Genomic DNA, 17,220 nt, shown 5'->3' on the forward strand with positions numbered 1-17,220 from the left:
TAGACAATAATATAGTAAAAAACGAGAAATATTAAAAAATTTGTTTTAAAATTTTTAGAATTTTCAATTCAATTCCAAATTAACATTTTAACAACTAATATTCCACAAAAAAAGGTTATTAGAAAATTCAAATGTTGTCGTATTTGGTTTTTATACACAAATGGGCCTATCCGGCCCACACGTTTATCAGTTTAAGATTTCAACCAACTACAAGTCATTGTGCAAGTGCAAATTTTTAACTCGTAGTTCATCACCGCATTAGTGCGCGAAAACCATGATTTTGTTAATAGCGATTTTAATACCTTTGATAATATATATTTATGTAAAAAAAAGACAAAGGTACCAAGATATTTGGCAGTATGTTGATGTTATCCCTGGACCTAAAAGTTATCCAGTGCTTGGAACGACTTATGAGTTACATACACAAGGTAAAAAATAGAATTTTTGCTTTTTAAAAACATTTAACATTCTTTTAAAAAATACATTATTTTTCCCAAAATTATTTTCTTGTAAAAAAACTTACACAAAAGTAAAACATGATTCTTCAAATCTGTGATGGGACTACATTTTTGCTATGTATGCTTTTTCTCATGAGCATTTTTCAGTGCGTCACAGTTTTTCGATTTCTTTCTAACGCATTAAATTGTATATGACAGAAAAAAGGCACGTCGGTGATTACTTTGGTAATTATTCTAGTTCGGTGATTATTCTAGTTATCGATAGATGGCGCTATAATAGAAAAAAATTTATTTACTAATTATATAATATATCTACGAATATAATCTGTACAATTTATAAGACTATACAAATCAAAGAAAATACCATTTTATAAATGCAATAAAGACAGTTGATTTGTTTTTATGCCCAATTGCAAATAAAATTTGACAACTGTCAGATTTAACTAAAATGTCATGTTAGAATAAATGTTATAAATGTATATTATCACGGACTTACCTTGTTTTCTATAATTTGTGACGCACTGAAAAATCCTCATGAAAAGAACCATACCTACATAATTTTTTTCACAAAGTACATTTTTTTTCAATTTAAGTTCCGCGCAAGTTCCTTATTTTAAATATAATATTCAATAATAATCGTCTTTTTCTTTGGATTTGTCCCATTATGAGTTCGCCATTTTCGTCCTCCACAGCACTCTATTCTCCCAGTTGTCATTATCTGAGGTCGGGGGCATTTGCCCCCCCTAACCCTGAAAATCACTGAAATTTACAAAAAATACATCAATTTTCACTATTACATCATATATAATATATAATATTATATATGTTATAGTCAAAGCCCGAATTTTAGGCACTACTAGGTTTGACTAGGCAATCCTCAGGTCTGACTGACGGTCTTAGTCAAAGCCCGAAATAAATTACAATTTCGGCCTTTGACTAGTCAAACCTAGGAGAGACAAGATGGTCAGGCAAAGGTCGAAATTTAATTTTATGAAATCGGGGTTTGACTAGTCAAACCTCGATCAGCAAATAAAATGTCGTAATTTGTTAGACTCGGTTTAATAAAACGTCATTTTTTAATTTAAATGTTTATTATTTTTATATTGTCGTAATTAAAATAAGACAATTAGTGTTTATTCTCACACGATGAGGCATTATGGCATTTAGAGTTGCCCAATACGTTAGACCTTTTACACTTTCATAATTTTGAAGAACGTTTCTTATTAAAGTAGCATTTTATAAAACCTTGTCCTCCAAATTTAGAATATTTTGTACTAATTTCTCTTAGAGACAGCTTAACGTCTGGAACAATCTTCTAAGTTAAGAAAATTCTCTTTGCATTCTCTTATTTGATTTCTTGAAAAAAGTGTGTTTATTGTTCCGTATTTCATGCCAACTCTATATAAACCGTCAATTGTTTTTTCTTGTATAATAATATCCAAAATATTTCGAAGCATCTCCTTTGGCTCTATCAAAGTTGGGGATAGGTATTGTTACAGTTTTTCCGATCGAACTAGGAGGTTTGTGGCTTGTGGTTAGTTGTACTTGCCACAAAAAGAGCTTATACGTGCATAATTTATAATCAGTTGGTATATGTGCAACGCCTCATACGTGGCAACGCAGCATGCACGTGTAAATGTCTGAAAGTGAGCTCCGATATTTTGAATCAAATTACTAATTTAATGTTCACAAAAATTGTTACTAAGTCACATTAAACCGTCATTAGTGTCTAAAGTTTAGGTGGGTATAATTCAGTGTTGGAAAAAACATCATCTAGTATCTTCCTACGAACATCTTGAAAAATGGATAAAGGAACCCGTAGCCGAAGCATATCTTTGCCCGATGATAGAACGTTGGAAATGCTAATTGAAAAGGTATGCAGCAAAATTGTTAAAGATCTTAATGAAAGGCTTATTAAAGTTGATGAGACATTGGTTTGCCTAAAAACTACTGTAGATAAAATTGACAGTAGGGTTGTTAGTAATGACAATAGGATTATAAAAAATGAAGCCTATTTGCATGGTATTATGCAGGTTAGACGGAATAATACTCTCAGAATATATGGGTTACCAGAACAGGAACAGGAGAATTTGCCTAGGGTGGTTAAAGAATTAATCCATTCAACAATGAAAGTCGAGAACTTAAGTGAAAATGATATCAATAATGTGTATCGACTGGGTAAGAGAGAGGTTGATAATAATAAACCAAGAATTGTTTTACTCGAAATGGTGTCCTATCTAAAGAAGAAAGAAATTTTGATTTCAAAAAAGTTGTTAAACGGTACCCACATATTTATTAGTGAAAACCTTACGAAGCCGCAATATCAGCTACTGAATGCAGCAAAACAAAAATACGGTAAACAAAATGCATGGTCCAGGGATGGCAAAATCTTTATTAAGGACGGAGGTATCAAAAATATTACGTCGCAAGATCTTTAAATCAGCTACTTAATGGTAAACGTGGCAACGTGACAAGATGGAGGTTTGGTCATTATCTGCGTAGTATCTAGTACAAACTATTTGGTACCTTCATTTATCTTTCCACTTTTTATGGTTGACATGTTTTTTTATTTTAATCTAATTTAAATACTAATATTTAGTTGTTTAATGTATTTGGGAACTCCTCATTTTGTTAATGATTGATCAGTACTTATAATTATTGCTTTCTTTATTTTTAATTATGGTATTATATATGGTAACAACTTGTTTTGTATTTAATTAGGTTTTTTGTTTAAGTTTTGCGTCCAAGGATATTAAATTAAGTAATTATTTTATATAAGTTGTATAATCAATTATGGAGCTCCAGAGTTTTTTTAATGAAAATTAGCGCTTATTATCAAAATTCGAGAGGTTTAAGGACGAAAACGACAGATTTTTACCAAAGTTTGTTGATAGAAACCTTTGATATTATTGCTTTGACGGAAACCTGGTTAAGTAATGACATTAATGATTCTGAATTGTTTGACGAAAGGTATGTGGTTTATAGAAACGATAGGGACCTTGTAAGGACGCGTAAGGCAAGAGGCGGAGGTGTTCTGATTGCAGTTCATAAAAAATATAAATCTAAACAAATCTTAGTAAATACTGAATTAGAGGTACTATTCGTTGAATTGGATGTATTTGGAAGTAAATTAATTCTTAGTAACGTATATTTGCCCCCCCCAGTCGAGCAATAACGATTATATAGCTTTTGTTGATCTTTTTTCGTACATAGATAATACAATGAACACATCTATTTTAGTTTTTGGAGACTTTAATTTACCTTGTGTAACCGGTGTTGACTATAAATTTGAAAACAACACTTCTCTCAAATATTTGTCAGTTCATGAATTAATTAGTATGTATAACTTTCAGTCTTTCAATAACATTGTGAATGAGGATGTGCGAACCTTAGATCTAATTTTGAGTAATATTGATATTTTAGTTGGTAAAAATAACTATCCATTTACAAATAAGGATAAGAAACATCCAGTTTTGAGTATAGAATTTAACATGATAAAGACAGGAACAATCAATCATCATGAGATGAATAATCTAACTAACCAATTTAATTTTAAAAAAGCCAATTTTCCTATGTTGTGTGATTTATTGAGGAACTGTAGCTGGGATAATTTAGGATGTATACAAGATATTGACATTGCAGTTGACTATTTTTATCATAAAATTTATGAAATATTTGAGGTGTGTGTACCTAGATTTCGAACTAAGAGTAGAATAAACAAATTTCCTGTGTGGTTTACTCCAGACATTATTCGTTTGCAAAGGGAGAAAGAGTATCATAGGGGTATGCAAAATGTAGCGGTTTATCATGTAACTGAATATAAAAGACTGCGAGCACTTTAAAAAAATAGGATCAGGGAAGCGCATGAGTCATACATACATAATGCCGAAAACAGTATCAATACTAGCCCTAACTTATTTTGGAATTTGGTAAATAGAAACAAGAAAGCGAGTATTGACACTGAATATATAATTAATGGAAACAATGGAATAATTTCTGACAGTAAAACAATTTCCCAAGAGTTTGCTGATTATTTTAAGTCTATATATGACCATAAATCTTCTACATACGATTTAAATTTTATTAATTCTATTCACAATAATTCTCCTTTGCTCAGTTTCACTAAAGTTACAGTGCGTGATATACATAACGCATTTTCAAAATTAAAACCAAAATTTTCTTCGGGACCTGATGGTATTCCGGGGTATATATTTAAAGCATGTCGCGACTACCTTACATATCCTCTAATAATTATCTTCCAAAAAATAGTAGATAATAATTATTTTCCGAAATTGTTTAAAATGAATAAGGTAACTCCTATCCATAAAAAAGGTTCACGAAATGATTGCAAAAATTACAGACCTATTGCAATTTTGAATTGTATAGCAAACATTTTTGAACACATCTTACATGAAAAAATGTATGCACATGTACAGAAAATGATATGCCCACAACAATATGGATTTTGTAAAAATAAATCTATTGAAGCTAATTTATTATTATTTACTAATTATATTAATGATGTCATAGTCAACAAGAACCAGGTAGACGTGGTATATAAGGTCAACCATGATATTCTATTAGAAAAATTATTATACTTTGGGCTATATAAAGGAGATAAATCGGAGGTTTTCCTGGTGGAATCAGGTACACCACAAGGTTCAAATTTAGGACCGCTATTATTTTTACTGTTTGTGAATGAATTACCTTCTTTAATTATATCTCGGTGCCTTTTATATGCGGATGATTTAAAAATATTTAGAGAAATTAAAGATTTGAATGATTATTTTCAATTACAGTACGATTTAAACGAGATTTATGATTGGTCAATACGTAATAAACTGTATTTTAATTTGAACAAATGTACGATCATGACATATAGCCGCCAGGCAAACCCTAGTTATTTTATGTACAATATGGGAAATAATAACTTACATAGGGTCAATGAAGTGACGGATCTTGGTATTACGTTTGTAAATAATTTAAGTTTCAACTTACATGTGCAAAATATTATGTCTCAGTCATACAAAATGATGGGACTTATTAAACGTGTAACATATAAATTTCAAAATATCGACTCAATTAACCCAGATATTACTACCGTCCTTTTAAAAGGCAGTGTAAATTATGCGTAATTTAGGTTAGTACAGCTACCAAGTGATAGATGGCTCTAGATGGAGTGTTTTCAAGAGCCAGCATTCGACAAGTTTTAACGATTTTAGTGCGCGCACATGCTGTAATTGTGAGGTTATCTGTGTAAATTGCCAGGTTTTGGACTACAAAATGGATGCTTATAATTGGAGGTAAGTCTAGAATTAAAAAACTGTTATTTCACGGCATTGGCATGTGGATTATTGTATAATAGGGACTTACGTACGTATATTCTTGGCTCGAATAGTTGTCACGTTGTTTCAAAGGCTCGCCGCTTGGGATTTCATTTTGTTCTTTTAAAAGGACGGTAGTAATTAGTACTACCAACGTGCGTATTGTTTCAGGAGGCCTCTCAAATTGCATGAGCTATTAGAAGAGCTTGATTCTGATGAAATCCCAGTCCCTCCAGATGGTTTGATCATATTTCCCCCAGAAAATGCCAATGATGATGTCACCGATTGCGACTCCGGCGATGAAGAACTAACTACAATAAATAATTTACCGGGTAGTCAGTTGAGAAACGATGTAGAACTTGTTTTTGACAACGCGACTGAATTACCACAAGATTCTGTGAATTCCAGCCTACCAGAAGAAGATTCGGATGATGACAATATACCATTGGCTTTGTTTCTTTCCAAGGAAAAGCTACCCCATCAATTAGAGAAGAGAATATCTGCACACTGGATTCAAGGAGACTTGTATCAACACCCTGATTGTACTTACTGGAAAACTCAATTTGGACCGAAAATGACTCAGTCGCCGATGGAAATTTTCAATTTGTTTTTTGATGATGAAGTCATCAATTTGGTTACCGAATACACTAACATCTACGCAGGACAAAGAAATCTTTTGAACGACATTACTCAAAATGAGATTCGATATTTTATAGGCGTTCTTGTATTGAGTGGTTATGTGGTTGTGCCGAAAAGGTACATGTACTAGGAAAATCGTGACGATTCGCACAACGCAATGGTGGTAGCTGCTATATCTAGGGATAGATTTTCCCACATAATGAAAGTTTTGCATGTTTGCAATAACTTGTCATTAGATAAATTTGATAGATTTGCCAAGATGCGACCCCTGTTCGACGTAATAAACAAAAAATTTATACAATTTTCCCCTTTAGAACAACATCACAGCATAGATGAGGCAATGGTTCCATATTTTGGTCGCCATCCCACAAAACAATTCATCAGGGGAAAACCAATCCGTTGGGGGTACAAAATGTGGGCAGGAGCCCTTCGTCTGGGATACATAGTTTGGTTTTCTCCTTACCAAGGTAATTCCACTACAATACCTGAACAATATAAAGTCCTTGGATTGGGTGCATCAGTAGTTCTATCCTATGCAGACAGATTGAATGAAGTATGGCCTCAAAGGCGATTCCATCTTATTTTTGATAATTATTTTACTTCTATTCATTTACTGCATGAGCTAAAACAAAGAGGCATATTTGGTACAGGCACTGTAAGGGAAAATCGCACCATGAAATGCCCTTTACCCTGTTCATCTATTATGAAAAAAACTGAACGTGGTAAATACGAGTATCGTCTTGATAAAAATACAGGAATAGTGGTTTGCCGCTGGCATGATAATAATATCGTTTCTATTGCTTCCAATTTTGTACCAGTAATGCCTTGCTTCTCTGTAAAGAGATTTTCACAAGCAGAGAAAAAACATATTCAAGTTCCTCAACCAAATATTGTTAGAATATACAACAACTTCATGGGCGGCGTTGATCGCAGTGACCAGAACATCAGTTTATATCGAGTGTCCATAAGAGGAAAGAAATGGTATTTTCCCCTTTTTGCTCATTGCGTTGATATGGCTATTCAAAATGCGTGTCAGATTAACAAAACTCAAGACGGTAAACTGGATCAACTTGAATTTAGAAGATCTATTGCAACTAATATTTTGGAAACTTTTAAAAAAGAAGCAAAACGCGGACCTTCTAAGCGGAATTCGAATTCGGTAGCCAATTCAAGATATGACGGTATTAACCACTTGGTTCTTTATCAAGAAAAGCAATCGCGATGTGGATATTGTCACAAAAAAGTCCAGTTTTTGTGTGAAAAGTGCAAAATACCTTTATAATTACCTTTACATCCCAAATTTTGTTTTAAATCCTTTCATTCTTTGTAAATTGATACTAATAAAATATATATGATATCTGGTACCGTATATTACTACCGTCCTTTTAAAAGAACATGTCAAAACTTGACAGGTATCGTCATAAAAAAATATATGATTGTGTTTTTTGGTTCCATATGCTATAATTTCCATGAAAATTCGAAATTAATTCAAAATGTTAACAATAAAAGTTTCAGTAATATCTGGGTTAAACGGCTCTTTAATTCATTTGTTAGAAGCAAATTAGAATTTGGGAGTATTGTCTGGAGTACCTTATTAAATAGTGGTCATATGCGGCAAATTGAATCAATTCAAAACAAGTTTATTAAATATTTATTTTACAAAAAGCATAAAATATCGCCAGAATATGATTCGTATCAACCATTAAGAAAAGAATTTAATATAAAAAAATTAGAGCAAAGAAGACTTCAACGTTGTTTAATTTTTCTCTATAAACTATGTAATCACTTAATAGACTCGCCTGAGCTTTTGGGGCAAATACAATTTTATATCCCGGATCACAGAACCCGTCCAAGAAACATATTATTTTTTGTAAATACTTCTAGCCCACTTAATAAAATGTGCCAAATTTACAACGATTTAACAACAACCACTTGTCTGGAATTATTTGGAATAAACTTGCAATTATTTAAACGTCTATTGCATGAATAATATATAAAGAGAGGTTTTTTTTTATTATTATTTTTAACGTTTTTGCTGGTAAACATCTGTCGTTCTTGTCTCTATTACCTCGAATTATTACATTATGTGCATGTTGTACTAAACTGTTGTCATTGTAGATACGGATATATGTAAGTAGGGAAACCTGTTTGTACCTGTTATTAATAAATCAATATGTTGTGTGTGCTGACAGCACACTCATACCTGTGAGCAGTTAAAGTTGATTGGATGAAAATTAAAGGAGTTTTTATACGGATCACAATTCCTCTCCAGAACATTACACTTCACCTTTTTATTTGTGAACAGATCTGACAGTTTATGTTCTTGCTTGTCTTCCTCGACCTCTATAAGTACACTATTTCATAAGTTATCTGATTTTACACAAATCCTAACTTTCTCTGAAAATAGCACATTTTGTCAATTCCCAGTGTTTTAGTTTTGATGGTGAAGACACCAATTTGGACGATCACTCTTGTGCTGCCTGGATAACTCGGGAACCCATAACTGTCTCCTGCTATATACTTCTTGGCATGAATTCTTCTTATCGTTTCAACTGAAATAGTCACACCTGCAGCTTCCAAAAGCTGCCTTTGGAGCTGCAAGTGAGAAATGTTTAAGTGTCTTCCAGCTGATTGGACAATTAAACGATCGTGGCGAGCCGTTATTGCCTTTTGTCGACTTTCCCTTGCTTTATTTTTGAGGTTTCCTAGTTCCTGTTACCTAGCATAGGTTTTGGACAGAACGCCCTGTGTTACGCCTAGCTCTGCAGCTATGTCCCTCTGAGAACATTACTTGCTGCACAAGAACAATAATCTTTCCCCGTTATAACTTCCATATCCCCACATGAGGCATATTTTCGTTTTTGGACGCAAAAGTTAGTTTATTTATTTTCGTTCAAGCAATTATTTGCAACTCAAGCAAATAACCTATACCGTACCGAGCTCGACTATCTGATTGTCTTATTGATTTGTTTATTTTCAATAAACACTTTTATTCTTCGCAACAATAACAATTTTTTTCAAAAGAAATAAATATTGCTTTGAAATACATGGTGATTCCATATAAGTTTGGTTGTGTGTATTTTACTTATAATGAGTGGTTTTATTTTGATTATTTTTTTCACCTGTCAAATTCTGACGTTTTTGCTTTTTCAGCCAATCACCACGCGTCGTTCTAGCCAATCATTGATTGTAATACTGATAAAACAACCTCTTCCTTGATAAAACAGTCTCTTCCCTGATAAAACTTAAGGTACCCTAAATTTCATATATTACGTTACGAACGACATTGGAAAATCTCATATTAGTTATAAAAATTGTGTTTTTAATAATTGTTCATTTTCGATTTAAACAGTTTTTTATGTATTAACAATATAATAAATAAATTGGTTCATTTTTAAATCATAAAATAATTTATCTATACCCTACTTAAGACATTGATCCTAGTTGTCTTAAAAATATTTCACAGATGCCCGTATTTACTAATAATACATATTGGTTCACAAAATAATCTTTTCAAATACCACTCGTCCTCTAAATTTTTCTTGATAAATTTTTTCGTTTATATACTTAAACTTCTTTATTTAGGGTAAAATCACTCAAACAAACCGAAATGAATAAAATCACTCGTCCTTCGGACTCGTGATTTTATCATTCGGTTTGTTTTCGTAATTTTACCAAATAAAGAAGTTTTCGTGAAAACAAAAAAATTTATCGATAAAATTTAGAGGACTCGTGGTATTACCTTTGATTAAAAATAATATTCTGAAACTGTTGTCTTGTGACATGCCTAATTTAATATTATGTTTATACGGGGTTAAGCCAAAATTATTGGCGTAATGAAACTTACATTTTTAATTAATTGATATTTGACGTTCGATTCCCACACCGGAATTTACTCCAGGGTAATAAGCTAGAAATAGACCATGTTCGGGACACTCAAAGATCCAGGTAGCTGACTACTTTTTTAGTGATTGTAGACCTATAGAAAGAAAACCTACCTGTTTTCTGCCTAGAGCTCGCCCGTTTTTTTGTTATTAACAATTTAGTGCAAATATCGCAATTTTTTCGATTTTTTGCACTTCATTCAAAAGCTAAATAGTTGACATAAAATTACAAAATTTATTTTTTTATTACATTAAAAAACCTTCAAAATGCCGATTTTTGACAGTTAAAAATTTAATTTGTTGCTACGCAAACTGCAAAATAAGTGAAAATCGTTATTTGTTAATAACTTTTACTAAAACTACCTTAGAACTTTAGTGTTTCACCCAAAGTTGGGAATTGGGGTGCTTATCAAACCCTTAAAATTTGAGACCGATCCATTAATTAGTTTAAGAGTTATTCTAATTGCTTCTCCCAGACACCTTTATTTTGCAATAACATAAGACAGAAAATAATGAAGATAGGGCAATTCTGCGTATGGCAAATGAAAGTAGAAAACTAACGCTATCAAGATGTACTAAAAAAAGATAAAAAAAATTATCTAATATAGTCAAAAATCCTAGTGCCAAATTTGTGAATTTTGTAATTTATAAATATTTAGAATAACTTTAAAAATATTATCCGTAGAAAAAATCATTTTACATATTGGAAAAGCTGGTATTTTACACGAATTTTTAAAAATGTAGTTCAATTGGTGACTAATCGTGGTAAGTGAAGGTGGAACTGGGAGCCTACGAATGCACGAGTTCAAAAACTAAAAATTTTAAATAAATTATCTTCAATACATAATTATCTAATAAAAATCATTTATTTATTCATGTGTACTTTAACTTTTTTTATAATCATTAATAGTACTATGAATAAAAAAATAGATTTAAAAAAAAATATTTTTTCAAGAATTGTTTAAACCAATTAGACTGTTTATTAATTAATAAATTTATAAACAAATTGCGTATTTGTGATGTACGTAGAAATTACATACAAGTTAAAAAAAGAAAGATCAAAATCCATTGAGTTTATGCGGAGATACAGAAAATTATATTCGTTTGAAATTGCTTTTTCGTTATTTTAACTAGGTGGATTTGTAAATTCCCCCTAGTAATTGTTTGAACTACATTTTTGAAAAATCGTAGAGGGTGCTATGAATGTACAATGTTTGTGCAAATTTTTTAGGAAAAAACATGAATCCCATTCTTTAAAATGGCGTTAATGAGATTCCTTAATTATTATAAACAAATTAGCTGTGAATTAAAAAAAACATATGGTTAACTTTGTCCCAAATGAACCCAGGCAAAATTTTTTTATTCGAAAATTCGTGTTAAAATACTATCTTTTCGAATATATAAAATGATAATTTATACTGACATTTTTAAAGTTATTCTAAATGTTTATAAACTACAAAATTTCAAAAATTTGGCATTGGGATTTTTGACTACATTTATTATTTTTTTATCTTTTTTTAATACATTTTGATACTATCACTCTTCTACTTTCATTTGCCATACGCAGAATTGTCATATTTTCATTATTTCCTGTATTATCTTATTGCAAAATAAAGGTCTCTGGGAAAAGAAATAGAATAACTCTTAAACTAATTAATGGATCGGTCTCAAATTTTAAAAGTTTGTTAAGTACGCCAATACCTAATTTTGGGTGAAACACTAAAGTTATAAGGTAGTTTTAGTCTTCTTCTTCTTCTTCTTCTTGTAATAGGACTATGTCCTGTTTCTTCTGTTACAGTCTTTTCTGCGATCCAGAGCTCCAACTCTCGTACCATCGTTTTTTGGGTCTTCCTATGGGTCGCTTGGTGTTGGGCTTCTGTGTTTTCGCCCAATGCGCCATACGTTCAGGGTCCATCCGATATACGTTGTCTCTCCACATGCGTCGTCGCGCTCTTGTCCATCTCACTACGTCTTGAACGCCTAGCTCTCTCAATGTGTCTTCGTTTCGTATTCTATCTCTGAGTGTGATACCTCTTATGGATCTTAGGGTTTTCATCTCTGTTGTTCTCATTATTTGTTTGGTCTTTGTTGTCTCGGCCCTTGTCTCAGCTGCGTATGTCAGTACGGGTCTAACACATGTCTTATAAATGCGGACTTTGCTTTCGGTGCTCATATATTTATTCCGCCAGATTATATCCCTCAGGAAACCAGATATTCTCGCTGCTTTCGTTGCCTGCTGTTTTGATTCTTGCCACAGATGCCTGTCGCTAGATATTTCCACACCTAAGTATCTGCAATCCATTACCTGTTCGATTATATGGTCGTCCACTACTAATTTACATCTAATTGGGTTCCTGGATATTACCATTGATTGGGTTTTCTCGTTGGATAGTGTCAGGTTATACTTTTCGGCGGTTATTTTGAATTTTTGTAGTAGGCGTTGTAAGTCATCTTCTTTTTCGGCTATTAAGATTGCATCATCTGCGTAGCAAAGTATTCTCATGGTTCGGTTACCGATTTTGTATCCCTGATTCATTATGTTAACACTACCTATAACTTCATCCATTATTAAATTAAATAGGCATGGACTGAGGCTGTCCCCTAGTCTAATGCCTGCATTGATTTTGATTTCTTCCGTGAGCCCGTGTGTGGTTTTAATTCGTGTTTTGTTGGATCTATTGAGCTCTTTGATTATGTTTCTATACCTCTGACCTCTGTTTTTCTTTTCAAGGATAGTGAGCACGTCCTTTAATCGTACTCTGTCGAATGCTTGTTTCAGATCTACAAAGCATGTGAACATGGGCTTGTCGAATTCTATTGATTTCTCAACTAATTGTCGAATTATGAAAATAGCGTCTATTGTAGATCTGTTTGGGCGAAAACCCTGTTGTTCTTCCGATACACCGGCTTTCTTATATATTTTTTGGGATAGAATTTTTGTCAATAGTTTTAATGTAGAATTGAGTAGTGTAATTTTGGTAAAAGTTATTAATAAATAACGATTTTCATTTATTTTGCAGTTTGCGTAGCAACAAATTAACTTTTTAACTTTTAAAAATTTTGAAGGTTTTTCAATATTTTGCAATAAGATAATACAGGAAATAATGAAGATATGACAATTCTGCGTATGGCAAATGAAAGTAGAAGAGTGATAGTATCAAAATGTATTAAAAAAAGATAAAAAAATAATTAATGTAATCAAAAATCTCAATGCCAAATTTTTGAAATTTTGTAGTTTATAAACTTTTAGAATAACTTTAAAAATGTTGTCAGTATAAACTATCATTTTATATATTCGAAAAGATAGTATTTTAACACGAATTTTCAAATAAAAAAATTTAGCCTGTGTTCATTTGGGACAAAGTTAGCAATATGTTTTTTTAATTCACAGCTAATTTGTTTATAATAATTAAGGATTCTCATTAACGCCATTTTAAAGAATGGGATTCATATCTTTTCATAAAAACTTTGCACAAACATTGTACATTCATAGCACCCTCTACGATTTTTCAAAAATGTAGTTCAAAGAATTACTAGGGGAAACTTACAAATCCACCTAGTTAAAATAACGAAAAAGCAATTTCAAACGAATATAATTTTCTGTATCTCCGCATCAACTCAGTGGATTTTAATCTTTCTTTTTTTAATTTGTATGTAATTTCTACGTACATTACAAATATGCAATTTGTTTATAAATTTATTAATTAATAAACAGTCTAATTGGTTTAAACAATTCTTGAAAAAATATTTTTTTTAAATCTATTTTTTTATTCATAGTACTATTAATGATTATAGAAAAAGTTAAAGTACACATGAATAAATAAATGATTTTTATTAGATAATTATGTATTGAAGATAATTTATTTAAAAAAGTATATCTTAATTTTTCTATGATTAATAACGATAATATGATTAAAATCATGGACTTTTGGAAAAAAATATTTTTTCAAAATTGTTTTAAACAAATTAGATTGTTTATTAATTAATAAATGCCTAGACAAATTGCATATTTGTAATGTACAGAAAAATTACATATACATTAAAGAAAGAACGATCAAAATACATATATTCAGTAGATACCGAGATATAGAAAATGATAGTAAGTAGTTTTAAGTTGCCTTTTTTAGTTTTTGAACTCGTGCATTCGTAGGCTCCCAGTTCCACCTTCACTTACCACAATTAGTCACCAATTGAAGTAGATTTTTAAAAATTCGTGTAAAATACCAGCTTTTCTAATATGTAAAATGATTTTTTCTACGGACAATATTTTTAAAGTTATTCTAAATGTTTATAAACTACAAAATTTCAAAAATTTAGCATTGGGATTTTTGACTACATTAATTATTTTTTTTATCTTTTTTTAATACATTTTGATACTATCACTCTTCTACTTTCATTTGCCATACGCAGAATTGTCATATCTTCATTATTTCATGTATTATCTTATTGCAAAATAAAGGTCTCTAGGAAAAACAAATAGAATAACTCTTAAACTAATTAATGGATCGGTCTCAAATTTTAAAAGTTTGTTAAGTACGCCAATACCTAATTTTGGGTGAAACACCAAGGGCCGGTTGTTCGAACGCTAATCAACAATGATCATTATCAAATAATTAATTACTGTCAATGTCAATTGTTAAAACATAATTAATTACAATTCTGAGACTATAATCAATTAATATAACAATAATTATTAACATAATTATTAATAAATCTCATAATTGTAATTAATTATGTTTTCAGCAACCCAAACAAAGTTGACATTGACAGTTTTGGTGACAGTAATTAAATATTTAATAATGATCATTGTTGATTAGCGTTCGAACAACCGGCCCTAAAGTTCTAAGGTAGTTTTAGTAAAAGTTATTAATAAATAACAATTTTCATTTATTTTGCAGTTTGCGTAGCAACAAATTAACTTTTTAACTTTCAAAAATTTTGAAGGTTTTTCAATATTTAAAAAAACTGAATTTTGTAATTTTATGTCAACTATTTAAATTGAGTGCAAAAAATGAAAAAATTGCGATTTTTGCTCTAAATTGTTAATAATTAAAAAACTGACGCAAACTCTAAGCAGGAAACAGGTAAGTTTTCTTCCTATAGGTCTACAATAACTAAAAAAGTAGTCAGCTACCTAGATCTTTGAGTGTCCCGAGAAAATCCTTATTACCCTGGACTAATTGGTTATCAAAAAAGATTTTAAAACGTTCTGTAAAGATATATAACTTGGTTTAAATAGGTCATAACCTAGGGGAATTCATTTCACTAACTGTTCTTTATTTGATTTTTGTCTTGTTTGCTAATATACTCCTAAATGTCATCTATAAATCCATTAAAAGTTTTTGTCTGTCACTTATATGTTTTTTGAGATTAATTTTTTGCGAAAGTCCAGTTTTGTGTGGACCTTCACCATCTGAAACCAGTTTGTGTAATATTTCTATTTTTATTATTGAATGATAATTTATATATACTTTTTAATTATATCTGTAATCACACTATCACACATCTTGTTTGCTTTTATAAGGGATAAACATAATAGTGTCAATTCCTTTAAATTGTTGCATTTTGTCAAATAATTTTTCGTTTAAATAATTGAGTTATTTTGGATTTTTCTTACCTTCCGTATTCAATCGTATTTTTAAAGTAGGGCTAATTTATTATTCTAATGAATTAAATACTATTTAATTCGTTAAGCTCTAGACAAAATATTGGAAAAATACCCCCAGACCATGTAGCAGTTTCGTCAATACGCAACAGCGGTCCCTAGGGACCTCCGTGGCATATGGGTACTTCCTATATCCGTCCCTAGGGACCGCCATGGCGCTTAACGTGTTAAACAGCGCCAGCGATTGACATTTTTATTATATTATACAGACTGCCCAAAAATAAACATTTCAAAATTTTCAGATAATTTTTTCTTACCATCACCGATCACATCACTATCCAAATTTTAATCGACAATTTTTATATACATATACAGGGTATATAAAATAATATAACCTTTATATTAACATTGTGCATGTATACATACAATATAACCTTTATATATATTTATACAGGGTGTAACAAAAATACAGGTCATAAATTTAATCACATATTCTGGGACCAAAAGTAGTTCGATTGAACCTAACTTACCTTAGTACAAATGTGCACATAAAAAAAGTTACAGCCCTTTGAAGTTACAAAATGAAAATTTATTTTTTCCAATTTATCGAAAACTACTAGAGATTTTTTATTGAAAATGGAAATGTGGCATTCTTATGGAAGTAGCATCTTAAGAAAAAATTACAGTGAAACTTGGACACCCCATAAAAAATTTATGGGGGTTTTATTCCTTTAAACCCCCCAAACTTTTTTGAGTGTAATGGGGGTATTTGGGGTTGCTGAATAAGAAAACGTCTTCAGAACCGACCCCGGTGCACCTGGTGCCCAAAAACCCTCCCAAACTCCAGAAGGTTACATGGCTTAGCAGTGACCTTGGGAACCAGGTGATCCGGGTGTCAGTTTTGATAACGTATTCGTATTCACCGAACCCAAAACCGGCTAGGTATATATTTGCATGCATTCAGTGGCGAAAAACTTCGAAACTTCAAAAGATGACGTTCCTTAGCAATAACCGTGGCCACCAGGTGCTCCAGCAGTCGATTCTGATGGCCTATTCATGTTCATCAACCCCAAAAAACCCCCGTGTAATCTGTTTGCATCAATTTAGTGCCGAAATCACTCGAAACTCCAAAAGATAATGTGACCATAGACACCAGGTGCTCCGAGTGTCGTTATAATGGAATACTTGTTTTCAGCAACCACCCCAAAAACCCCTCGAGTAATCTGCATCAATTTAATGTCGATAACCCTTAAACCTCCAGATGACGTGCCTTAGTAATGACCCTGGGCCCCAGGTAATCCGGGGGTCAG

General features: G+C 31.5%; 1 protein-coding gene across 2 annotated transcripts in view; it reads left to right on the forward strand.

Moving 5' to 3' along the window:
• The first annotated feature begins 212 nt into the window (after positions 1-212).
• The window catches only part of LOC126881689 (cytochrome P450 4C1-like), a 71,052-nt gene continuing 54,044 nt past the window's right edge, over positions 213-17,220 (forward strand). Inside the window, exon 1 of one of the 2 annotated variants that reach the window (XM_050646098.1) lies at positions 213-428. In XM_050646098.1, the coding sequence (XP_050502055.1) occupies positions 275-428 (154 nt within the window). In that variant the 5' untranslated portion in view covers positions 213-274. The remainder of the gene's footprint in view (positions 429-17,220) is intronic. The other variant, XM_050646097.1, reaches the window with a different exon arrangement.

The sequence above is a fragment of the Diabrotica virgifera genome, chromosome 3 (genome assembly GCF_917563875.1).
Source record: "Diabrotica virgifera virgifera chromosome 3, PGI_DIABVI_V3a".
In the NCBI taxonomy this organism is placed as follows: Eukaryota; Metazoa; Arthropoda; class Insecta; order Coleoptera; family Chrysomelidae; genus Diabrotica; species Diabrotica virgifera.